The sequence below is a fragment of the Bos taurus genome, chromosome 6 (assembly GCF_002263795.3).
Source record: "Bos taurus isolate L1 Dominette 01449 registration number 42190680 breed Hereford chromosome 6, ARS-UCD2.0, whole genome shotgun sequence".
Lineage (NCBI taxonomy): Eukaryota > Metazoa > Chordata > Mammalia > Artiodactyla > Bovidae > Bos > Bos taurus.
The window spans coordinates 117,750,749-117,775,669 of record NC_037333.1 but is presented as its reverse complement, the minus strand read 5'-3'; the positions used below and the strand labels follow the sequence as shown (position 1 = coordinate 117,775,669).

At 47.0% G+C, this 24,921-nt stretch overlaps 1 protein-coding gene across 6 annotated transcripts in view; it reads left to right on the top strand.

The window, feature by feature from the left end:
- The first annotated feature begins 3,855 nt into the window (after positions 1 to 3,855).
- The window catches only part of PIGG (phosphatidylinositol glycan anchor biosynthesis class G), a 40,465-nt gene continuing 19,399 nt past the window's right edge, over positions 3,856 to 24,921 (top strand). For 4 of the 6 annotated variants that reach the window (XR_003035013.2, XM_024993158.2, XM_024993160.2 and 1 more), the window contains exons 1-6: positions 3,856 to 4,155; positions 5,038 to 5,243; positions 11,817 to 12,026; positions 13,227 to 13,415; positions 14,587 to 14,728; positions 21,871 to 22,083. Coding sequence is in view for 5 of the 6 variants with exons in the window: in XM_024993158.2 (XP_024848926.1) it covers positions 4,008 to 4,155; positions 5,038 to 5,243; positions 11,817 to 12,026; positions 13,227 to 13,415; positions 14,587 to 14,728; positions 21,871 to 22,083 (1,108 nt within the window). In the remaining variant the exon portion in view is untranslated. Of the gene's footprint in view, positions 4,156 to 5,037; positions 5,244 to 11,816; positions 12,027 to 13,226; positions 13,416 to 14,586; positions 14,729 to 17,006; positions 17,347 to 21,870; positions 22,084 to 24,921 lie in introns of those variants that run through there. The other 2 variants (NM_001024518.1, XM_024993163.2) reach the window with 2 other exon arrangements.

Sequence of the window (24,921 nt, the reverse complement as noted above, 5' to 3'; positions counted from 1 at the left end):
GGGGACATGGATGGACAGGGTCATAAATGGATGGGGGCTGGGCATGGGGCAGGGACAGCGATGCATGGGCTTGGACAGCAAGCATCCAGAACTGGAGCACATCCATCTTCCTTCAAGCTGGACTATCCCCCACCCCAAGACTGGGCCTATAAATACCAGATACACTGAAATGAGGTTTCCATCTGGCTGGTTCCCCGAGCCTGGATGTTGCTGGGGGAACGGTCACATTTTGAAGCTCTGGTGAAAACACTGCTTTCTCTGGGGGAGTGAGTTGGTGACTGGGCCCCAATCCAAGGATGCTCTACTCCTCTGGCTGTTACATCCTTTCCTGGGTATCACTGGGGCTCTGACCTCACTCCATGGAGGATGGGAGGGAGCAGTGTTGACTTCCTGGTCCAGCTGTGCCCTTGTCTCTTGGGGAGGATTTTCTTTGTCCAGATTCAAGGACCACACTCAACACCCCCAAACCAGGAACAATGACCTGTCCTGCGATATGGGATGTGTGCGGGGACTGGTGAATCAATTCTCAGGTGACTGCACTCAAGTCCAGCGGGTAGGATAAGGGTTGGCCTACAGCCACTCACACTGTGGCTCCTGGATGGGGCCTGGAATGCCCTGGGGATGGGGCTGATGGGGGCAGCTGGCAATGACAGGGACGTTCAAGGTGCAGAAATCCTGGGTCCTGGGTTTGTCTCCCCAAAGAAGAGTGGGGTTTGTGCTCAGAGAGGAGGCGGCCAGAGATGATCCTGGATTTCAACAAGCACAGGCCCCACTCCCCCACCCCAGGACCCCACATCGTACTAGATGACGGGCTGGAACATGACATGCTTACTCTTAATCCTGGAGCCTGAGGTCAAAGTGTAGGGGGCCCACTCCTCCCGCAGGTTCTCAGAATGGTCAGTTCCATGACCCTCCCAGCTCCTGGGGTTCCATCACCCCATCTCCACTGCTGCTGTCACATCACTTTGTCCCCCATGTGTCTGTGTCCAGACTTCCCCTTGTGAGGACGCCCGCCACCCACCCACATACACACACACTCTGAACATGGCTCATCAAGTGACCTCATCTCAACCCAGACAGCTCAGCAGTGACCCACCTGTACACGAGGTTCATTCATCTTCCTGGGGGCCTCTTGGGGTGACAAATGCTGATGGTCAACACAGTTCACAGGGGCAAGCTCCAAGGCAGGAATCCAGGAGCACTGTGGGGTGGGGCAGGGGGGTGGAGCAGTGTCCTGATTCGGGGAAGACAGATGGACAGGCAGAGGTGGGAGAGACCAAGGGGCAGTAACCACAGCCCTCTGGGAATGATGGATCTCAAGAGGGCCAGGCAGGAGCCTGCAGGACGGGGACATCGGAGGCAGGCAGCCTCGTCTGTAATGTGTGGGTCACTCAGGAGTGGATGTGTGGTGGCCTCTGTATGCTCCTAGGAAGGTGACCAGACATGGGTTCCTTTAAAGACTGGTCCCTGGGTTGCCTTCAGGGAGAAAGGCCTTGGTTGTGTCTGGGGATAGACTCATCAGCCTGCTAGGAAATTGAGGACCTGCGGAGCTGGACATGCCTCCTACCAGTTTTGCCTGATCTGGGATGGAGGGTGACTGCCCAGGACCTCCTGCCACAGACATGACCCTTGGCTGGGAAAAGCCAGCATGTCCCTTGGCCCATCTCTGTAGCTCTTTGTGATCCCATGGACTGCAGCACACTAGGCTTCCCTATCCTTCACTATCTCCAGGAGCTTGCTCAAATTCATGTCCATCAAGGCAGTGATGCCATCCAACCATCTCATCCTCTGTTGTCCCCTTCTCCTCCTGCCTTCAATCTTTCCCAGCATCAAGGTCTTTTACAATGAGTCAGTTCTTTGCATTGATGGCCAATGTGGTGTAACTTTAGCTTCAGCATCAATCCTTCCAGTCCATGTTCAGGGTTGATTTCTTTTAGGATTTGATCTCCTTGCTGTCCAAGGGACTGGCTTGGTCTCCTTGCTGTCTATGGGATTCCCAAGAGCCTTCTCCAACACCACAGTTTGAAGGCATCATTCTTCAGCACTCAGCCTTTTTTATTGTCCAGTTTTCACATCCATACATGACCAGTGGGAAAACAATAGCATTGACCGTATGGATCTTTGTCAGCAAAGTAATGTCTCTGCTTTTTAATATGCTGTCTAGATTCGTCACAGCTTCTCTTCCAAGGAACAAGAATCTTTTAATTTCATGGCTGCAATCACCATCTGCAGTTATTTTGGAGCCTAAAAAAATTAAGTTTCTCACTGTTTCCATTGTTTCCCCATCTGTTTGCCATGAAGTGATGCGACAGGATGCCATGATCTTAGTTTTTTTAATGCTGAGTTTTAAGTCAGCTTTTTCACACTCCTCTTTGACCTTCATCAAGAGGCTCTTTAATTCCCCTTTGCTTTCTGCCATTAGGGTGCTATCATCTGCATATCCAAGGTTATTGATATTTCTCCCAGAAACCTTTATTCCAGCTTGTGCTTCATCCAGCCCAGCACTTCGCATGACGTACTCTGCATATAAGTTAAATAAACAGGTGACAATATACAGCCTTGACGTACTCCTTTCCTGATTTGGCACGATATAAAGATGATGGAGTAGAAAGACAAGCGCTCATCTTCTCCTGGGAGAACTCCAAAACTGCAACTCACTGCTGAACCACCATCGAAAGAAGAATGTTGGATCCCACCAAAAAAAAAGATACCCCACATCCAAGGGCAATGGAGAAGCCCCAAAACAAAACAATAGGAGGGGCAAAAGACATTTTCTCCTTGGAAGAAAAGCTATGACAAATCTAGACGTCATATTAAAAGCAGAGACATTACTTTGCCAACAAAGATCCATCTAGTCAAAGCTATGGTATTTCCAGTAGTCATGTACGAATGTGAGAGTTGGACTATAAAGAAAGCTGAGCACTGAAGAATTGATGCTTTTGAACTGTGGTGTTGGAGAAGACTCTTGAGAGTCCCTTGGACTATAAGGAGATCAAACCAGTCAATCTTAAAGGAAATCAACTCTGAGTATTCATTGGAAGGACTGATGCTGAAGCTCCAATACTTTGGCCACCTGATGCAAAGAACTGACTCATTGGGAAAGATCCTGATGCTGAGAAAGACTAAAGGCAGGAGGAGAAAGGGATGACAAAGGATGAGATGGTTGGATGGCATCACCGACTCAATGGACATGAGTTCAAGCAAGCTCTGAATTGGTGATGGACAGGGAAGCCTGGGGTGCTGCAGTCCATGGGGTCACAAAGACTCAGACACGACTGAGTGATTGAACTGAACTGCACTTTCCCAATTTGGAACCAGTTCATTGTTCCATGTCCGGTTCTAACTGTTCCTTCTTTACTTGCATACAGATTTCTCAGGAGGCAGGTAGAGTGGTCTGAGAGTCCCATCTCTTTAAGAATTTTCCGCAGTTCGTTTGCTCCACACAGTCAAAGGCTTTAGTGTGGTCAGTGAAGCAGATGTTTTCCCTTGCTTTTTCTATGATCCAACGGATGTTGGCAATGTTATCTCTGGTTCCTCTGCCTTCTGCAAATCCAGCTTGTACATCTGGAAGTTGTCGCTTCACATACTGTTGAAGCCTAGCTTGAAGGATTTTTGAGCATTACTTTGCCAGCAAGTGAAATGAGGGCAATTGTGCGATAGTTTGAACATTCTTTGGCATAGCCCTTCTTGAATGAAAACTGACCTTTTCCAACGCTGTGGGCACTGCTGAGTTCTCCACATTTGCTGGCACGCTGAGTGCAGCTCTTTCACAACACGAACCTGGAGCGCACCGGAAGTGCAGTCTGAGCCCTGGGCCGCCTCTCCTGAAGCGGCTGGCTCCTGGTGCGTATTTCCGGCGCGACGGCGGACGCGGAAAGGACGCAGGGACTCTGTCAGGCGCTGCGGATCCCGCCTGCTCGGCGGCGGTGGAGTCGAGAGCCTCTACTCCTGGGCGAGAAGTGACCCGGTGCCCGGGAATCCGGATCTCGGAGCGGAGGGTGGGCACGATGCGGCTGGGCTCCGGGACCTTCGCTGCCGGCTGCGTCGTGATCGAGGTCCTCGGCGTCGCGCTGTTCCTCCGGGGCTTCTTCCCGGCTCCCGTCTTTTCCGGAGCGGAGCGGCAAGCAGAGTCCCCGGCGCCCGAACCCTCTGCTGGTACGACTGCGCCCCCCTCCCCACAGCGTCTCTGCTCCCCGGGCCCTACTTTGCCCTTACGAGCCTCTCCTCTTCATCTTCTGCCCGGGGCTCCCGGGGGGTCTCTTCCATTCTGATCCCGACCCCCTAGGATCCCCTTCTTGCCGCTCCAGCCTCCTTTTCTGTATCCTACAACTTTGTGGCCAGCACCAGTACCAGCCGCACTAAGATCTTCGTCCCTGGTCACCGCAAAGTAAGCTCTCTGTACCCGTAAAAAGTAAGACTCTCCCCAGCTGTACTCATCCAGTGAACCGCAACCCCCTTCCCTGAGCAGATGTTTGGGTCACTCCCTGTTCCAGGCATCCTTTTTGCTCAGTAAGACACAGCAGGTAAGATTCCTGCGACCTCTCGTGTTTTCTTCTGTGGCATTCCTCCAAGGGCCCGTTTTTTCCAGTAAAGACCTCCCTGCGTAGAGCCCTCAAATACCCAGCAATAAATATTAGGTAAAAGAACTCGCGTTTTGGCCCAAGTCCACACAATACTAGCTAATAACTATGGAAAGACAGTTTGTAAATGCTCACCCGTCCGTTCCCTGCAGCACTGTTTGTATCAAGCTCCCTGATATCCCGTTGTAGGACTCGCAAGAAGGAACTCCTCGGTGTCAGTACACCCCACAATGCTAAGGACAATTCTCTCCTCTCTACGGGGGCTCCTGAGCTTACTTGTCACCCACCCTCTGACCCCAGCGTTGTTTCCCAAGAACAGGCCCTTTCCTTTGGGTCAGGATGTGTAGATGTGACAGAGTATGTGCTGGAGAAGTAGGGAGAAACCAGATTATAAAGTTCCTGGATACTAAAAAAGAGTTTAAAATTCAATTTCCTTTTTCATTTTCAAACACTTTAGGAGCCAGTTCCAACTGGACCGAGCTTCCACCACCGCTCTTCAGTAAAGTTGTTATTCTGCTGATAGATGCCTTGAGAGATGATTTTGTGTTTGGATCAAAGGGTGTGAAATTTATGCCCTACACAACTTATCTTGTGGAAAAAGGATCATCTCTCAGTTTTGTGGCTGAAGCAAAGCCACCTACAGTTACTATGCCTCGAATCAAGGTAAGCAGTTTGACTTAATATATTATAGATCATGGTTTGGCTCTTTGAGAGCTTTAGAAGAATGTTCTATTGTCTTTTACTTGGAGTCCCAGTTTTAGCTAAGTGGAAACTACTTTGGTGCTGTCCTCCTGGCTGGGGCAATAGAATGCTGATGAAGCCTTCCAGAGACTGGAACTAAGACTCATGATTTATGCCCTCTGTCAGGTAGCCAGAGCTCATGCTTCATGGGAAGCATAACAGATTTAGAGCCAGATCTTCTCGGCCAGTCTAATCCAAGAGATACCATCTTCTTTGCTAGCCTGCTGTTTTTAATCATCAGTGAGTCAGTCAGATTTCTGAGAGGAGCCTCTAGGGTTATCTACTTCAACCTCTTGATTTTATGGATGAGGAAGCAAACTCAAATAAATTAAATGACTCATCCAGTATCTTAGTATATACAGTGACCAAATTAGCATGCCCTGGCCTCAGCAGATATCTCTGCTTTTACTGTATAAACCACCTTCAGGTGTTCAGCCTAGTGGGTGAGACTTGACATGCAGTGCTTTACTCAAGAACTATAGAGAAAGGAAAGGATAAAGCTTTATTTATTGGCTCACAAACTTTTTTCTGAATCCCTTCATGGGATTCAGTGAAGAACAAGACAGCAACTATCCTAAACTCATGAAGCTTACTTTCTAATTGAGGGGACAGAAAATATGTAAGTATACAAATAAATAGTCAGAACAGTTTCAGTAAGTGGTAAGTGCTACAGAAGAAATTGAGGAAGAGAACATGAAGAGAGTGATGGGCAGTGGCAGAGGCCCCCTCTAGTTAGGTTGCTCAGGAACAGCTTCTCAGTGAGCAGTCATTCTGCTGAAGAGTCCCGTGGAAGCTGAAAGAAAGGCATCCAGGCTCATGACCATCAGGATCACTGATTCTCTGTCTGTCCTGTCAGCAGAAGTGTGGAAGGAACTCATTCCTCTGTCATTTTGATAGGAAAAGTGTCATTAGGAATCTGGGCGGTTTTGTAAGGAAAAGTATCTGAGCATGCCTGCTCTAGGTTCTGTTCAGTCCTGCATATCGACCAGTGTGGTCCTCCTTTCTCCAGGTTGCTTCATTTCACCAAACCAGTGTTTTGTGTTGGGTCCTTGTAGGTTCTTGTTCCTCATTCTTCACCAGTGAGGAAATAGTATACAGGAACTCCATCCTGGAGTTAGGGGTTTACAGCTCTGGAATTGATAGGATCAGGTAAGGCACACATAAAGAGTGTGTCCCCTGCCCTGCTTCCACTAAGGGAAGGGACTTAGTTCATCTGGAGGTGCTGATACAATTGTCATGAAACACAGTTTTAAAATTTCAAGACTGATGTCTCTAGTGAAAAGTGAAAATGAAGTTGCTCAGTCGTGTCCGACTCTTTGTGACCCCATGGACTGTAGCCTACCAGGCTCCTCTGTCCATGGGATTTTCCAGGCAAGAGTACTGGAGTGGGGTGCCATTTCCTTCTCCAGGGGATCTTCCTGACCCAGAGATTGAACCCAGGTCTTCTGCCTTGCAGGCAGACGCTTTACTGTCTGAGCCACCAGGGAAGTTCCTAGTAGCATGTTCAAACTCTATTCTGTGTTAAGATTATACAGTAAGTGAAAGTAAAAGTAGCTCAGTCGTGTCTGACTCTTTGTGACTCCATGGACCATACAGTCCATGGACTTCTCTAGGCCAGAATACTCGAGTGGGTAGCCTTTCCCTTCTTCAGGGGATCTTCCCAACCCAGGAATCAAACCAGGATCTCCTGCATTGCAGGTGGATTCTTTAGGAACTGAGCTATCAGGGAAGCCAAGATTATACAGTAACTTACTTCTATAACAATGTAACTAACTCATGAATGCCTTTCCTTTTGGGGGAATTTGTAGTTGTCATAATGAGCAGTTACCACTGGCTGCAGCATGCCCGTGGTGCAGGCACTGTTTTCTGCCCTCTGACCACAGCCCATGGGCAAGGCTCCGTGACTTCGGCGCCACTCTCTTCGTTTCCTGGATGAGGAAGCAGGATTTAAGTGGTGAAAATCTCACAGCTGACATTAGAAACCGAGCATGAGCCTGTGCTTGTCTGCTTCCAGAACCTCTGCTGGTCACACGTGTTCTCAGTGACACTGCAGAATGAGGTGGCAGGCCAGATTCTCTTTCAGTCGTCCCTGCAGAGCCCTCCTTAATTCTCAGAAGACAAGAAACTACTGCTCCCAAGACCACAGCAGCCCCGGGAAGGCCTCCAAGGAGCTGACAGAAGGGCGCTCACTCAAAGTTCCAAGGCTCTCAGCTGTAACTCGGTTGCTGCCTGCGTGTGTCCTGGGTTGAAGGGGATACCAGCTAGTCCCGCCCTTCTTGAAAATGTCAGTGTGAGCTCAGACTAGTGGGGGGAGGAGGAGGGAAGTGTCTTATGAAAGCCCAGAGGGAGGGATGGACAGATTCGACCCTAAGTGGTAGAAGACATCATAAACAAAAGTCAACTGACGATAAAGGAGGGAAATCATTTACAGTTAACACAGCAAACAAGATGTAAATCCCATAGTATGTCAGAAAGATCTGGTCAGAGGCAACAGTGTGGTGGCAGCTGGACAAAGGATGTAAAGAATCCACAGGAAGAGACTGAAAGGGAGAGAGTCTTACCTCTGCTAGTAATCAGCTCAAAGGCGCCTAAACAGTCTGTCTAGCACACTGTAGACACCGAAAGGCTGATGATAACACTCTTCACAAGAAATGAGGCGAACAGATCTCTTTACACTGTTCATGTGACTGAATTAGACTCAGCCTGGACTACTCCCACCCTCGTCCAGTCTGCTATGATCTCAGCCTGTAAAACCCTTGCCAGCACCTCTTCTCACCCAGAACCTGTCTGAACAGATAGGTCGCTCTGCTCCACCTCCCAGCAACCCCCAGCGGCTCACACTGTGCCTCCTAACTCAGGCCTCAGGGTGCGTGGTCCTGCCTTTGTTCTCTCTTCAGCCTCATCTAAGCCCGTTTCCCTATCCTGTGTCTTTTATCCAGCAGATCACAGGTTCCCCACGGGTGCCACCCCCTTTCACGGTGGGGTTTTCACAGTTTGCTGCGTTTCACTCTGGAAAGCCCCACTTTGCCTCACCTAGACGACACTATGCCTTCACACCACAGCTCCAATGGCACTTCCAAACTGGAAGCTTTTTAAAAGCAGTGGTCATTAAATCAGTCTTGGATAAATATACTGTACCTCCAAACTCTGGAGTACTGTAGCTGTTTAAAAAAAAAAAAAAAGGTGAAATACCTGTATGCTTTCTGCAGAAAGATTTAAGTGAAAAAAGCAAGTTGCAGAATTATTTATATAGTTACCATTTTGATAAAATGTATACTTTATATATTTGTGATTATATACATACAGAACAAAAGGATGAAAAGATATTCATCCAAAGTAACTGGTTGCCTTTAGAGAGCAGATTTTTCAGATGAAAAGGTCAAGTTTTAAAAAATAACCTCATTGAGACAGAGTTTTCATACAGTACAGTATAACATAATTTGATGAGCTTTAACAGCTGTATACATCTGTGTGACTCCCACCTCAGCTCTGGGTTCTGATCCCCGTCCCAGGAGTGGTGGCGGTTGTCACTGTTGTTTTGGTGGCTTGCTGAAGCTGGTTCTAGAGTCTGTTTCTCATGAGATCCTGAGATGTACACTCACAGATGTCTGCTCTTGTTTGTTTTTTTAAAGCTAGTCTTCCTGAGGGGCAGCCAGGTGAGCATGGCTGAGTGATGACCCAATGACTGGTCAGAGGTTGTGCTTAAACACACATGTGATGTGGCCTCTGCCCTCGGCAAAGGGACCGGTGTATGGTTTGGGCCACACACTCATCTTCAGTCAGTTTATGCATCTCCCTAACTTACTATCTGTCTGAGCAAGTCTCAAACAGCTGGAAGGAACAGATAGCTCTCTCAGTTATCCGAACAGTGCTCTCTGTTCTCTCCTGGGTGTACCCTCACCCCATGTATGCACGCAGCCTTCCAGATTCCAGGATTGTGTGGGAGCTCACAGAGGTCTGCAGCAATCATCCCATACCCCAGACTCCATTTCTGCGTTTTCTGTTCTGTGTTTCTACAACCAGCATTGACACCTCAGAGAGCCATGACGGCCTTCCCCGTTTTCAGTTTGTCCCTGGCATGGGACTTTTCGATGGAGCGCCGAATTGGGTGGGCCCCTCCTGGTACTCATGGCTAAGTGTGCGAGAGGGGAACTTGTTTTTCAGTCACTAAGTCATGCCTGACTTTTCAACCCCGTGGACTGGAACACACCAGGCTCATCTGTCCATGACTATTTCCCAGGGTTTGCTCAGATGCATGTCTGTTGAGTCAGTGATGCTATCTAACCATCTCATCCTCTGCTGCCCCCTTCTCCTTTTGCCTTCAATCTTTCCCAGCATCAGTCTTTTCTAATGAGTTGGCTCTTTGCATCAGGTGGCCAAAGTGTTGGAGCTTCAGCATCAGTCCTTCCAGCAAATATTCAGGTTGATTTCCTTTAGACTGGTCTGATCTCCTTGCAGTCCAAGGGACTCTCAGAAGTCTTCTCCAGCACCACAGTTCAAAAGCATTCTTCGGCTCTCAGTCTTCTTTATGGTCCAACTCTCATATCCATACAGGACTACTGGAAAAACCATAGCTCTGACTATATGGGCCTTTGTTGGCAAAGTCACTGTCTGCAGTGATTTTGGAGCCCAAGAAAATAAAATCTACCACTATGTACAGTTTTTCCCCTTCTATTTGCCATAAAGTGATGGGACCAGATGCCATGATCTTAGTTTTTTTAATGTTGAATTTCAAGCCAGCTTTTTCACTCTCTTTCTCCTTCATCAAGAGGCTCTTTAGTTCCTCTTCACTTTCTGCCATTAGAGTGATATCATCTGCATATTTGAGGTTACTGATATTTTTCCTGGCAGTCTTGATTCCAGCTTGTGATTCATCCAGTCAGGCATTTCACATGAGGTACTCTACATAGAAGTTAAATAAGCAGGTGACAATATATAGCCTTGGCGTACTCCTTGAAGGCTGGTAAGGTGGTACTCTCATCTCTTTAAGAATTTTCAACAGTTTTTTGTGATCCACACAGTCAAAGTCTTTCGTGTACTCAGTAAAGGAGGAGATGGGGTTTTTTTGTGTTTGTTTTTGTTTTTTGGTTTGTTTGTTTGTTTTCAGAATTCTCTTGCTTTTCTCCATGATCCAGTGATTGTTGGCAATTTGATCTCTGGTTCCTCTGCCTTCTTTAAACCCAGCCTGTACATCTGGAAGTTCTCAGTTCATGTACTGCTGAAGGCTAGCTTGAAGGATTGTGAGTATAACCTTGCTAGCATGTGAAATGAACACAATTGTGCAGTAGTTTGAACATTCTTTGGCATTGCCCTTCTTTGGGATTGGGATGAAAACTGACCCTTTCTAGTCCTATGGCCACTGCTGAGTTTTCCAAATTTGCAGGCATATTGAGTGCAGCACTTCAACAACATCATCTTTTAGGATTTTAAATAGCTCAGCTGGAATTCTGTCACCTCAGCCCATGATAAAACACCACAAGTACTCACAGCTTCTACTGGAATTTGAAAGTTTGTTTTGAACAAGAACGTTTCAGTGTGTATATCCTTACTGAGTTTTTAAAGTCCTGTAGTGGTTGTTTTTGACAGTTATATCCAGATTTATCGTTGCTCTTGGGGGAGAGGATTTGCCAAGTTCCTCACTCTCCAAGTCCAAGATTAATTCATTTTTGTTAATTTGCTGATAGAGAGGTCTTGGCAGAATTGTTACACTGTTCACATTGTCCAGATTCCCATTTATTTTTTATCACACAGGTCCCTGGATGCCAGTGTTGTGGGTTGCAAGCTCACTCCGGATCCCAAAGACCCGTGACCCATTTAGACTCTGCTCAACTGCAGGGGTGGGGTGGGGGAGTGATTGACTTAATTCTGTATCAGAAAGTTGTGAGGACATGTTACACCCACCCACTTTTTCAATAATTATGGTGTGTTGGCGGTGGGTTGGTGGGGGGGGGGCGGGGGGGAATGTGTCCTACCAGCATCCCTGGGCCAGTTTACTGTGAGATAATTCTTGTTTAGAGGCTGCTTTCCTCCCTGGGTGAGTGGGAAGCTATTCTTTCTCAGGGGTGAACAATAGAATTGCTGGATTTTAGGGTCAGGAGTTTGCTTGTTGCATGAAGCAGATCTGAAGCTTAGGTGAGGACCAGTCAGTGGGTTTGGATATACAGAGTTCTTCCCGCCCTTTGCCATCTGCTTCAGTTCTTAAAATCCATCACTGCCTTTTTGACCACAGCTATCATCTGGCTACCTCACAGCCGCCTCCTTTATCCTCTCATTAACTGAAATATGGTCAGTTCTTCACTACTTAGTTTGCTGGTTTTTCTCAGAATCTGTGCCCTGCTTTGTCTTAACACTGACCCAGCCTTCAGTACTGGGGTCACTTTAGCTTTATGCTTGCCTCCTTTAGTCATCAAGTCATTTCTGTCCCTGATCACCACACCACACTTGGACACCATGGGCAGATTCCATGGACTGACTCCTGAGTGCTCCCTCCTACAGGCGTTGCTGACAGGGAGCCTCCCTGGCTTCATCGATGTCGTCAGGAACCTCAATTCTCCTACGTTGATGGAAGACAATGTGATCACACGAGCCAAAGCTGCTGGGAAAAGAATCATCTTTTATGGAGATGAAACATGGGTGAAATTATTTCCAAAGCATTTTGTGGAATATGATGGAACAACCTCTTTTTTTGTATCAGATTATACAGAGGTCAGTTTTTAAGAAAAATATACCCGATGAGACAGCCTGGCACCCTGTTCTTAGCAGGGGCAACGTTGCGTTGGATGTGGCTTTTATTAATACAACAAGAATAGTATGGAGAGATTGAAAAACTTGTTCCTTCCCATTATCAGCTCCAAGCCAGAAATATAAACCCTGACAGAGGTGTGAGCTTAGTTCTCTGACCCTAAAGCCCAGATGGATACCTGTCAATGGGTACCAACCGTCAGGAAGGGCTTCCCAGGAGGAGTCCCTCAGCCTGAGTTTGACAGCATCTGTGCATGGCAGAGCCCGAGGTCTCCATGGTCTGCCAGGGATCATGCCTCACAGCTGTTTTATGGGGTTGGCAGCATGAGTGTGCTGGGTGAGCCTGGTCCCAAGAGGCATCGACCCTGGGCTGGGTGTGCAGCCTCCAAAGAGGAAAAGGGCATGATTAGACCCACGGTGAGAAAGCTGGCCCTTGGGGCAGAGGCACCACAAGTCTGAGCTGGCGTTGGATGGGTCCATTTGCTTGGCCTTATGGAGTGTCTGCTTCACTGAAGGTGACCTGTATAGACACAGCAGTTACTGCCCTTCCTGCGTATGACCTCTCAAAAGTACTTCTCTTCATGGTAGATTCTTCAGTGGAAGGGAGAAAGGCCATCTGAGGAGTCAGGGCTCTCCAGGCTAATGGGTCTGTCGGGGGCTGTTTGAGTGGGAACCACTGAGTGTGTGTCTCTTTCCTCCCTGAATAGCGTTCTTACAGGACACACATGCCCTCGGCTTCACTCCGCTGGTTTCTTGAACCCTGGGCATTGTTCTGTCTTACCCAACTGCCCTTAGCCTTTAGTTGCCTCGTAATGACCTGGTACCTGTTGAACTTGGTCATCTGGTCAGCTTTAGTTTATGCTCCAGTAGTGATCTTACAGAATTGTTCTGTCAGAACAACCCTTGTGCATTTACATTATAATATGTTGTGTTCATAACTTAGAGACATAGAAATATTAATGAAAGCTTGATCTAATGCAAACATTTTTTAAGACAGTTTTTATTTTGGAGGTTTGTTTTGTTTTGTGGTCTTTGCAAACTCCCACGATTCTGAGTACCTAAAAAAAACCACTAGATTTGAAAATAGCCATGTCACTTTTCATTGAAGAGTAAACACAAAGGAAATTAGGGAAGCTATTGATATGTGCTTTTTTCCCTTTAAAGGTGGATAATAATGTTACAAGGCATTTGGATAAAGTACTAAAAAGGCAGGATTGGGATATGTTAATCCTGCACTACCTCGGGCTGGACCACATCGGCCACATTTCTGGGCCCAGCAGCCCCCTGGTTGGGCACAAGCTCAGTGAGATGGACAGCATCCTGATGAAGATCCACACCGCACTGCTGGCAGAGGTGAGCCTGTCAAGGTGCCAGTGTTTCCTGGGGGAAGTGGAGCTTCCGAAGTGAACTCAGGCGACCTTGCATGAGCTTCATGCCCACCAGCACTCAGGCAACCTTCACCTACAGTAGCACCTGCCATGTGCTGGGCGCTGTACCCAGCAGCCCTGCCGAAGAGTGGCTCTTAGTATCTCCGCCTGTTCATCCAGATAATTTCTCCTGAATGCCTTGTGTCACTGTGCCTGTACAGACACTTGAGGAGCTTAGCCTCTAGCCAGGAGGGAACACAGGGAGCGTAATCAGTGAGTCAGAGGTGTCCCAGACAGAAGTTGATACTGTAGCAGAACATAGGGCGGGAGGAGTGTACATGTGAGAGAAAGGCCAAAAGTTTAAACTGCATGATCAGAGCAGTCTTTGAGGACATGTGAGTGGTGAGCGGAGGCTTGAAGCAGGTGGGAGTGCCAGTAAGCCATGTATGAAGGTATGTTCCAGGCAGAGAAGCAGCACGGGCAATTTGGAGCCTGTCAGGTCCATCCCAGGGGCAGCAGGAGCCACCGGCCAGAGCCCTAGGGGCAGAGGGCAGCTGTGTGTGACAGATAAGAAGACTGCCCTGTGCTCTGTGACCTCCATTTAATCCCGTTTGTCTTACTTAAGACAGTACTGTTGTTAGTTTTGGGGGTTTTTTTGGCCGTGTGTGGCATCTTAGTTACCTGACCACGGATCATACCCAAGCCCCCTGCAGTGGAAGGGCAGAGTCCTAACCACTGGACTGCCAGAAAGTGAAAGTGAAGGTCACCTAGTCGTGTCCGACTCTTTGTGACCCCATGGACTATTCAGTCCACAGAATTCTCCAGGCCAGAATACTGGAGTGGGCAGCCTTTCCCTTCTCCAGGGGATCTTCCCAACCCAGGGATCGAACCCAGGTCTCCACATTGCAGGCAGATTCTTTACCAGCTGAGCCCCCAGGGAAGCCCCTGGACTGCCAGTGGAGTCCCTGTTTATGACATTACTTGACCTTGACCCTTTAATCTGTAAGTTCATAGGTTAGAAAAAATAATAACAGTAACTCATTTAGAAAGAGCTACTATTTACAAAGCAAAGCTGAAATCTGAAGTAGTTTTCTTAACAAGATCGTGTGTTCTCCCCAGTCTGGGTACAGTTGAAATGCCTTCCCTTTGCCTCACAGGAGAGAGATCCTCTGTTGCCCAGTCTGCTGGTTCTCTGTGGTGATCATGGCATGTCTGAAGCTGGAGGCCATGGAGCCTCTTCCATGGAGGAAGTAAACACTGCTCTGGTCTTGGTTAGCTCTGCATTCGAAAGGAAGCCTGGTGAGATTTGGGTGTTTAACAGTTTAAACCTGTTCTTTATTTCTTTGTTTTCTATACTTCGATTTTAATTTTAAAAATCATTTTTAGAACCTGTGTAAGTTTGAAAAACCCTGCATAATGAGAATGAAAATTAATGGGGCAGGACCAGTCAGGATTTGGAGTTTATGTTTCCTGCCCTGATTCCTAAAATACAGATGTTCCTTTTGTGAATTGTGTGGTATGAATGTCACTGCCTGGAAATCTAAATAATAAAAAGTGCCAGAGGCTTAGGGACATCTGAACTGCATGTATGAATTGAGAGAAACATAAAAAATTAAACTTAAGAAAAAGAATCTATTATTTGAGACTATCTTGAATAGATAGCAATGTCAGCTAGAGTCGTAGGGCCAGTCAGAGTAGAACTGTCTGAGAGCCCATTGTCAGCATTGCAACACACCTCAGCTCTCCAACCCAGGCACACCGGCCCCTCACTCAGCACAGGCCTGCACAAGACCCCTGCCGCCTCCCTTTAGGACATGCAGGCCATCAGCTCACGGCTGTTTCCACGCTGGACACTGGTACTTTTCAGCACCATTGGCCCTGCTGACCCCTGGTCCTGGAACTTCCCACCTGTTTGGGTCCCCTCCACCTCTCACTCTGCTGTCCAGTCCTCTTGGCTGGCTCAGCAACCTTGCCCTAGCCTTTTTTCTGGACTGCCTCTGTTTGATTCTGCGTTTACCCCTGAGATGATCGCATGCTCTTCCATGGTTTTAAGAGCCATGAATGGGCTCACACCTGTTGGATTTATCCTCCAGCTGTGCCTCTTTCTCGCCCTCCAAACTGTCAGCCCTACTTCCTACTGACACCCTCTTGGATCTCCCACAGGGAGAGCAGATGAGACCCCCGCACCTGCACTCGGCCCTCCCTGTGTCCCCATCAGCGGATGGTGCCATTCACACCGTTCTTCAGGTTGGAAACCTGGATGTCTGCCTTGGTCTGCCCTCTCCCTGCTCCTCACTTGTGCCAGTCTGTCCCAGGCTCCCAGACATACCACCTTTTAGAAGCTGAACCTCGGATAAAGTAAAAACCCCACGTGAGGCTTCTTGCCTCCCTCACAGCCTTGTCTGGAGGCACATCCCCATTCCTCATCGTATCCTGGCCTCTCCCACACGTCCTCCAGGTGTTAAGCTCTTCCTCACATGCCCTGACCCGTCCTCCTCAGCCCCTCAGCCTGCTCATACGCTCGTCCTTGGTCACCTGCCCTGAGGTCGTCTCTCACAGCACTCGTCCACTCCACCATCATCCTTATCATGGTTTATAATCACAGAATGAACTGTGTGACTCGTGAACATCCGCCTTCTCGCTGTGAGCTAGAGTGGGGCAGGGCCAGGTCTGTTTTATGCATCACTGTATGCCTTGGGCCTCAGCATTGCCTGGTGTTTAATGGGTACTGAAAATATTGAATGAATGAATCTTCCACTTGAGCCGGGACCGGCTGGGGAAGAAGCGCCACCCGTTTCCTTTTGTCTGTTTACAGCACTACCTCCTGTTAGACGTCTGACTCCAAAGGCATCAGGTATTGGCTCCCCTGAGCCTTTACTGGGTGCCCAGCTGGAGCCTGCCTTCCAGTGAGTGTGCACAGCACCCACGGGAGCACTGGCCTCCGACACATGCACACCCAGAGCAGGGTCCCGTGGGGCTTGTCTACCTCAGTGAGAGCCCCGGGCCAGATGCACCCTCTGCATCCGTCTGTCCACCCATCCTGCAGACGACACTGAGCACCCGCAGTCAGCTGGGCGCTGTGCTGGCACTGTAGACAGGGAGCTTATAGTCTGAGGAAGAGCAGGGACAGGGAGGCTGGCCTGTTGTCATTAATATTATAGGAATCTTAGGGTTATTTTTAACTTAACTGCTGATGTTTCATGGCTCAGATGGGCATTTAAGGATATCCTCCCTGGGAGGTCTGACACGTCTTTAGGAAGGGCCAGGGTGGCTGTGCCCAGGGACTGCCTGCGTGGGCTGCTCACATGGCTGACCTCAGTGCCCACAGTAAGCTCTTCCTTGTTTTGTTGACTTGTTTGTTTGCTTTGAGAGTAGTTATAGTCTGTGTTCTTATCAAGCTTATTTTTTGAGCCAGGACTCCACACCTGCCGTTTAGTTCATTCAGAGTTGGTTAGCCATCGTTAGTGTCAATTTTGGGATATAGCGTCACCTCTTTACTGGTCATCTCCACTTCCTCCAACCCACTATCATCCCCATCCTCAGCCACCACCAAACACTAATCTTCCTGTCTCTACAGATTTGCCTTTTCTGGACGTTCCATACAAATAGAGCCCTGTAATAAATGGTCTTATGTGACTGTGGTGCTGCAGAAGACTCTTGAGAGTCCCTTGGACTGCAAGAAGATCAAACCAGTCAATCTTAAAGGAAATCAACCCTGAATATTCATTGGAAGGACTGATGCTGAAGCTCCAATACTTTGGTCACCTGATGGGAAGAGCCAGCTCACTGGAAAAGACCCCGATGCTGGGAAGGATTGAGGGCAGGAGAAAGGTGCAACAGAGGATGAGATGGTTTGATGGCATCACCAATTCAATGGACATGAACTTGGGCAAACTCCGGGAAATGGTGAGGGACAGGTAAGCCTGGTGTGCTGCAGTCCATGGGGTCACAAAGAATCGGACACTACTTGGCAACTGAACAAAACAACAACAATAAATGGTCTTGTGTGACCAACTTCTTTTACTGGGGTAATGTTTTCCGGGTTCATTCATCCTGTAGCAGGTGTCAGGACTTCATTCCTTTCTTTTGCTGAATAGTATTCCATTGTATATATGTTCTACATTTGTTTATCCACCCATCAACTGATAGATGTTTGGGTTGTTTCCACTTTTTGGAAACATGGCATGCCATTTCTATATGTTGTAGGCTGACAATGTATATATATGGTTTGATACATACATACATACAGTTTTATGTAATTGTTTTGGAATTTAAGAGAAAAATACATTTTATGCTATCTTTTATGCAGTCCATGGGGTCGCTAAGAGTCAGACATGACTGAGCGACTTTACTTTCACTTTTCACTTTCATGCATTGGAGAAGAAAATGGCAACCCACTCCAGTGTTCTTGCCTGGAGAATCCCAGGGACGGGGGAGCCTGGTGGGCTGCCATGTACGGGGTCGCACAGAGTCGGACACGACTGAAGCGACTTAGCAGCAGCATAACTACATAGTTACCTTTACTGATACTCTTTACCTTTTTTTTTTAAGTGGATCCAGGTTACCATCTGGAGTCAATAGCTTTCAGTGTGAAGAACTTCCTTTAGTATTTCTTGTAAGGCAGGTTTATTGTTGTTCAGTGGCTAAGTCGTGTCCCACTCTTTGTGACCCCATAGACTGCAGTACGGAGAAGGAAATGGCAACCCACTCCAGTATTCTTGCCTTGAGAATCCCAGGGACAGAGGAGCCTGGTGGGCTGCCGTCTACAGGGTCGCACAGAGTCGGACACGACTGAAGCGACTTTACAGCAGCGGCAGACTGCAGTACACCAGGCTTCCCTGTTGTTCAGTATCTCCCCAAGTTTGCTGAAACTCATGTCCATTGATTTGGTGATGCCATGCAACTTTCTAATCCTCTGCTACCCTCTTCTCCTTTTGCCTTCAATCTTTCCAAACATTAGGGTCTTTTCTAATGAGTTGGCTCTTTGCATCAGGTAGCCAAAGTGTTGGAGCTTCAGCATCAGTCCTTCCAATGAATGTTCAAGGTTGATTTCTTTTAGGATTGACTGATTTGATCTCCTTACGGTCCAAGGAACTCTCAAGAGTCATCTCCAGCACCACAGTTCAAAAGCATCAATTCTTTGGCACTCAGCCTTTATGGTCCACCTCTCACATACGTATATGACTACTGGAAAAACTGTAGCTTTGACTATGTGGGTCTTTGTAGGCAAAGTGATGTCTTTGCTTTTTAATACACTGTCTAGGTTTGTCATAGCTTTCCTTCCAAGGAGTAAGCACCTTTTTAATTTCGTGGCTGCAGTCACCATCCACAGTGATTTTAGAGCCCAAGAAAATAAAATCCACTTTTTCCTCATCTGTTTACCATGAACTGATGGGACCATAGGCCATGATCTTAGTTTTTTGAGTCCTGAGTTTGTTAATAATGAGTTGTCTGTTTTGCTTTTTTCATCTCAGGATGTCTTCATTTCCCCTTGCTTTCTGAAAGGCAGTTTTGCTGGGTATAGCATTCTGGTTCTTTCAGCTCTTTGCACATGCTGTCCTCCTGCCTTCTGGCCTCTGTGGTTCTGATGAGAAATCAACCATTAATCTAATTAGTTTCACTTCACTCCTTGTAGTTTGTATTTGTCCAACTTGGAGTTCATTGAGCTTCTTGGATGTATAAATTAATGTTTCTTGTCAAATTTGGGAGATTTTCTGTTTCTCAGATTGGATAATTGTCTATTGTATAATTATTTAATTTTTATCAGTCTGTCTTTGCTGATTCTTCTGCCAGTTGAAAATCTGCTATTGAGCCTTCATAGTAAATTTTTCATTTCAGTTATACTTCTCACCTTCAAAGTTTCCATCTAATTCCTAACCGTTTATTGATAACCTCTGAAGGATGGGACCCTGCCATCATACCTGCCTTTACTACCTCCCTAGGCAAGGAGATCTGCCTGTTCCCTGTAGTTCTTTGACCACATTTGCAGTGACTGCTTGGAAGACTTTGTCTGTTAACTCTGACATATGGACCCTTCCCAAGATGCTTGTACAGCCTGCTTTTTTTTTCTCTCTCTTTCAGCTATACTTTCCTGTTTCTTTGCATAATTGCATGTAGTTTTTGATGAAAACCAAACATTAAATGCTATATTGCAGTAACTCTAGCCCTCCTCACAGGGCCTGTTGTCATTGTTTTATTTTTGTTGTTCAGTTGCTCAGTCGTGTCTGAGTCTTTGTGACCCCATGGACTGCAGCACGCCAGGCTTCCCTGTCCTTCACCATCTTCTGGAGCTTGCTCAAACTCATGTCCATTGAGTCAATGATGCCATCCCACCATCTCATCCTCTGTCGTCCCCTTCACCTCCTGCCTTCAAACTCTCAACTTCAGGGTCTTTTCTAATGAGTCGGCTCTTTGCATCAGGTGGCCAAAGTATTGGAGCTTTAGCTTTAGTATCAGCCTGTCCAATGAACATACAGGGCTGATTTCCTTTAGGATTGACTGGTTTGATCTCCTTGTAGTCCAAGAGGCTCTCAAGAGTCTTCTCCAACACCACAGTTCAAAAGCATCAATTCTTCTGCACTCAGCTTTCTTTGTAGTCCAACTCTCATATCCATACATGACTACTGGAAAAACCATAGCTTTGACTAGGCGGACCTTTGTCAGCATAGTAATGTCTCTGTTTTTTAATATGCTGTCTAGGTTTGTCATAGCTTTTCTTCCAAGGAGCAAGCATCTTTTAATTTCGTGGCTGCAATTACCATCTGCAGTGATTTTGAAGCCCAAAAAAATAAAGTCTCTCACTGTTTCCATTGTTTCCCCATCTATTTGCCACGAAGTGATGGGACCAGATGCCATGATCTTAGTTTTGTGAATGTTGAGTTTTAAACCAGCTTTTTCACGCTTCTCTTTCACACTCATCAAGAGGTTGTTAGGGCTTGCCTGGTGGCTCAGGGGTTAAAGTATCTGCCTGCAAGGCAGGTTCAATTGACACAGGTTCGATCCCTGGGTCAGGAAGATCCCTTGGGGAAGGAAATGGCAACCCACTCCAGCATTCTCACCTGGAGAATCCCATGGATGGAGAATGCTGGTAGGCTACAGTCCACAGGGTCGCAAAGAGTCGGACACGACTGAGCGACTTCACTTTCACTTTTGCTTTCTGCCATAAGGGTAGTGTCATCTGCATATCTGAGATTATTGACATTTCTCCCGACAATCTCGATTCCAGCTTGTACTTAATCAGCCCAGCATATAAGTTAAATAAGCAAGGTGACAATATATAGCCTTGATGTACTCCTTTCCCAATTTGGAACCAGTCTGCTGTTCCATGTCTGGTCCTAACTGTTGTTTCTTGACTTGCATACAGGTTTCTCAGGAGGCAGGTAAGGTGGTCTGGTATTCTCATCTCTAAGAATTTTCCACAGTTTGTTGTGATCCACGCAGTCAAGGACTTTGGCATAATCAATGAAGCAGCTGTTTTTTTCTGGAATTCTCTTGCTTTTTCTATGATCCAGCAGATGTTGGCAATTTGATCTCTGGTTCCTCTACCTTTTCCAAATCCAGCTTGAATATCTGGAAGTTCTTGGTTCATGTACTGTTGAAGCCTAGCTTGGTTGATTTATTGAGTACTTTGACTAGACCGCTCCAGTGAAACCTTGACCCCCACACATGCAATCTCTGCCATCATCCCTGTGAGGGCACTGCAGCCTGGGAATTGGCGGAGCCAGCAGAGCTCTATGATGGTCACTTTCCATGGTGACCCTGAAATGTTGCCTCTCTTGCTGTCAGACCCACCCAGCTGCTGGCTCCACTTACTGCAGGCTGACTGCACCCTCGTTTTTGACAGTTGATAATCAGTGTTCTCCGCAGTCCGATCTCATCACATTTGGGCAACTTTGCAAGAGTCTTTCTCAAGGCCAGTCTTTAAGGTTGTTCTGATACCAGGGGAGCCCTTCTTGGCTGATACTTGCAGCTGGCCTGTGGTTCAGCTTGTTGCTCTCAGGAAGCTGCCAGCTTCCTCTTAGTTACTTACCTCCAAAACCTCCATAGTTTTCAAGAGCACCCTTAGGCTTGAATTGCTCACATTCTTCTTAAAATAATTTCAGTTGTTGTTGACATGTCTCTAGGTCTCCTCTGACTTACAAGTCTCCATCCCCATCCTGTTTTATCGTGATTATTTGTTGAAGAATTTGGTTAGTTGTCCTGTGGAGTCTCTTTCTGCATTGTCTGTTAACATGTCCTCTGTTCACCTGGTAAATCCCACCTGACCTGGAGGCATGAGTAGATTCAGATCCTGTGGTTTTGATTGTTTTAGGCCAGGTTGTGGTTAGTAGGAAGCACACAGGGTGATTTGATTAACATTACTTGTAGAAGGTCAGATTTAAGAATGACTACCATCACACATGTCCTAGAGCCTGTCACCTAAACCGTTTTCTTTTTTCTAGGTGATGTCAGACATCCAACACGCGTTCAACAGACTGATTTGGCTGCAACACTCTCAATAGGCCTGGGTCTGCCGATTCCGAAGAGCAACACTGGCGGTCTTATGTTCCCAGTTGTAGAAGGAAGACCAATGCGGGAACAGCTGAGGTTCTTACATTTAAATACAGTACAGCTTAGCAAGTTGTTGCAGGAGAATGTTCCATCATACAACAAAGGTAAGCCAGTTAGCAGCTGCCAGTATGTGCGTCCTGCTGTATGCTTTCATGGTGCTGGGTGTTGTCCTGCTGCTCCCGTGATGGGCACTGCAGTGGTCCTTGTGCGTTACTTCTTATTAGTCAGTTCTTCGCATCAGGTGGCCAAAGTATTGGAGCTTCAGCTTCAGCATCATTCCTTCCAGTGAATATTCAGGACTGATTTCCTTTAGGATTGACTGGTTGGGTCTCCTTGCAGTCCAAGGGACTCTCAAGAGTCTTCTCCAACACCACAGTTCACAAGCATCAGTTCTTCGGTGCTCAGCTTTCTTTATGGTCCAACTCTGTCATCCATACATGACCACTGGCAAAACAGTAGCTTTGACTAGACAGACCTTTGTTGGCAAAGTTATGTTTCTGCTTTTTAATATGCTGTCTAGGTTGGTCATAGATTTTCTTCCAAGGAGCAAGGGGCAAAAATCGCATTTAGAATCAAACCCCATATCTGCCAGAGGCGCTTGGAGGGCTCAGACAAAACCTTGGGTGCACCAGGACCGAGAGACCCCACAGAGACTGAGCCAGACCTTCTTTTGAGTGCGTCTCCTGTGGAGGCATGGATCAGCAGTGGCCTGCCGCAGGGGCAGGGGCTCTGACCACAGCAGATGTGGGTCATGGAGCATGTGGCATAAGCCCTGTTGGAGGAGGTTGCCATTGGCCCCACTATAGAGCTGCCTAGCAGACGACCCACAGCTGCAGAACAATTATACCAAAGAAATGCTCGCACTGTTAAGAAAGTTCTAGGACCTACGACAGGTTTCCCAACCTGGGGATCTAGCAAAGGGACTGAGAACATCCAGGGAATTTGACTTTGGAGGCCAGTACAATTTGATTACAGAACTTGCACAGGACTGGGAAAACAGACTCTTGGCACAAACAAAACCTTGTGTGTACCAGGAGCAAGGACGAAGGAACAATGGCCCCACAAGAGACTGAGCCAGCCCTATCTGTGAGTGTGCAGGAGTCTCCGGCAGAGGCCTGGTCTGCTGCAGGGTCAGGGCACTGAATACAACAGTGGTACACAAATCCTTTTGAAGGAGGTCTTCATTATCTTCATTCAGTCAGTTCAGTTCAGTTCAGTCGCTCAGTTGTGTTCGACTCTTTGTGACCCCATGGACTGCAGCATGCCAGGCCTCTCTGTCCATCACCAACTCCCAGAGTTTACTCAAACTCATGTCCATCGAGTCGGTGATGCCATCCAGCCATCTCATCCTCTATCGTCCCCTGCTCCTCTTGCCTTCAATCTTTCCCAGCATCAGAGTCTTTTCCAATGAGTCAACTCTTTGCATGAGGTGGCCAAAGTACTGGAGTTTCAGCTTGAGCATCAGTCCTTCCAAAGAAATCCCAGGGCCGATCTCCTTCAGGATGGACTGGTTGGATCTCCTTGCAGTCCAAGGGACTCTCAAGAGTCTTCTCCAACACCACGGTTCAAAAGCATCAATTCTTCAGTGCTCAGCCTTCTTCACAGTCCAACTCTCACATCCATACATGACCACCGGAAAAACCATAGCCTTGACTAGACGAAACTTTGTTGGCAAAGTAATGTCTCTGCTTTTGAATATGCTGTCTAGGTTGGTCATAACTTTCCTTCCAAGGAGTAAGCATCTTTTAATTTCATGGCTGCAGTCACCATCTGTAGTGATTTTTGAGCCCAGAAAAATAAAGTCTGACACTGTTTCCACTGTTTCCCCATCTATTTCCCAAGAAGTGGTGGGACCAGATGCCATGATCTTTGTTTTCTGAATGTTGAGCTTTAAGCCAACTTTTTCACTCTCCACTTTCACTTTCATCAAGAGGCTTTTGAGTTCCTCTTCACTTTCTGCCATAAGGGTGGTGTCATCTGCATATCTGAGTTTATTGATATTTCTCCCGGCAATCTTGATTCGAGTTCGTGTTTCTTCCAGTCCAGCATTTCTCATGATGTACTCTGCATAGAAGTTAAATAAACAGGGTGACAATATACAGCCTTGACGAACTCCTTTTCCTATTTGGAACCAGTCTGCTGTTCCATGTCCAGTTCTAACTGTTGCTTCCTGACCTGCATACAAATTTCTCAAGAGGCAGATCAGGTGGTCTGGTATTCCCATCTCTTTCAGAATTTTCCACAGTTTGTTGTGATCCACACAGTCAAAGGCTTTGGCATAGTCAATGAAGCAGAAATAGATGCTTTTCTGGAACTCTCTTGCTTTTTCCATGATCCAGCAGATGTTGGCAATTTGATCTCCAGTTCCTCTGCCTTTTCTAAAACCACCTGGAGTAACAGGCAAATTTGGCCTTGGAATACGGAATGAAGCAGGGCAAAGACTAATAGAGTTTTGCCAAGAAAACGCATTGGTCATAACAAACACCCTCTTCCAACAACACAAGAGAAGACTTTATACATGGACATCACCAGATGGTCAACACCGAAATCAGATTGATTATATTCTTTGCAGCCAAAGATGGAGAAGCTCTATATAGTCAGCAAAAACAAGACCGGGAGCTGACTGTGGCTCAGACCATGAACTCCTTATTGCCAAATTCAGACTTAAATTGAAGAAAGTAGGGAAAACCACTAGACCATTCAGGTATGACCTAAATCAAATCCCTTATGATTATACAGTGGAAGTGAGAAATAGATTTAAGGGCCTACATGTAATAGATAGAGTGCCTGATGAACTATGGAATGAGGTTCATGACATTGTACAGGAGACAGGGATCAAAACCACTCCCATAGAAGAGAAATGCAAAAAAGCAAAAGGACTGTCTGGGGAGGCCTTACAAATAGCTGTGAAAAGAAGAGAAGTGAAAAGGAAAGATATAAAC